At 41.8% G+C, this 565-nt stretch overlaps 1 protein-coding gene across 1 annotated transcript in view; it reads left to right on the top strand.

Moving 5' to 3' along the window:
- Window positions 1–447, top strand: part of LOC119588650 (protein PRRC2A-like) — a 2,853-nt gene extending 2,406 nt beyond the window's left edge. Inside the window, 2 exon segments of the mRNA XM_037937287.1 lie at window positions 1–91; window positions 232–447. The exon segment at window positions 1–91 is cut by the window's left edge and continues 97 nt beyond it. Of these exon segments, the coding sequence (XP_037793215.1) occupies window positions 1–91; window positions 232–394 (254 nt within the window). The 3' untranslated portion in view covers window positions 395–447.
- Window positions 448–565: the final 118 nt, after the last annotated feature.

The raw sequence follows: 565 nt of genomic DNA, 5'->3' as shown, positions 1-565 counted from the left end.
GATTCAGTAACAGGGACGACGCCAACAAGCACGAGGTCATCCTCCATCTGAACCTGTTTTCGAAGTCTCCTCTGTCTATTCGCCGACAAGGGTAAGCTTGACAAGGAGAGATGCATCATTCAGATAACGTTAAATTAGGAAGGGATAAAGCAGACATAGAGGAAAGAAATTATTAAGAAAGATGCAGTTAAATATTACAGCTTCCAAGAAAATACTTTTTCCTTTTTCTAGGACTGTCGACGACTTTGCCAGAGGCCGGAGTGGGGCGGTGTCAGTGGAGCTTCCCCTAACTGGCCAGCTGAGTCCCCTCGACGTATACAAGGCAATCATAAATAAAGCACGAACCTCCACTGCGCAGGCGCAAGTACAGTTTCCTCCAGGTAAACCTGTGTAAAAAATGCAAGCTAACATTAAAATCAATAGGGACAATAGTGCAGAATGAGAAGCTGTGGATTAAATATTTCCGCTTTGTTGTTAAGAAAAAGAAAGACCCCAGTTTTCAGTAATATCACTTTGAAAAGGTTTTTTTTTTTCCCCAACCCAAAATTTTTAAACCCTTTCTGTT

This window comes from Penaeus monodon, chromosome 24, assembly GCF_015228065.2.
Source record: "Penaeus monodon isolate SGIC_2016 chromosome 24, NSTDA_Pmon_1, whole genome shotgun sequence".
NCBI classification, from domain to species: domain Eukaryota; kingdom Metazoa; phylum Arthropoda; class Malacostraca; order Decapoda; family Penaeidae; genus Penaeus; species Penaeus monodon.
Note: the sequence above shows the minus strand (reverse complement) of the source record. Positions and strands in the feature narration are given on the sequence as shown.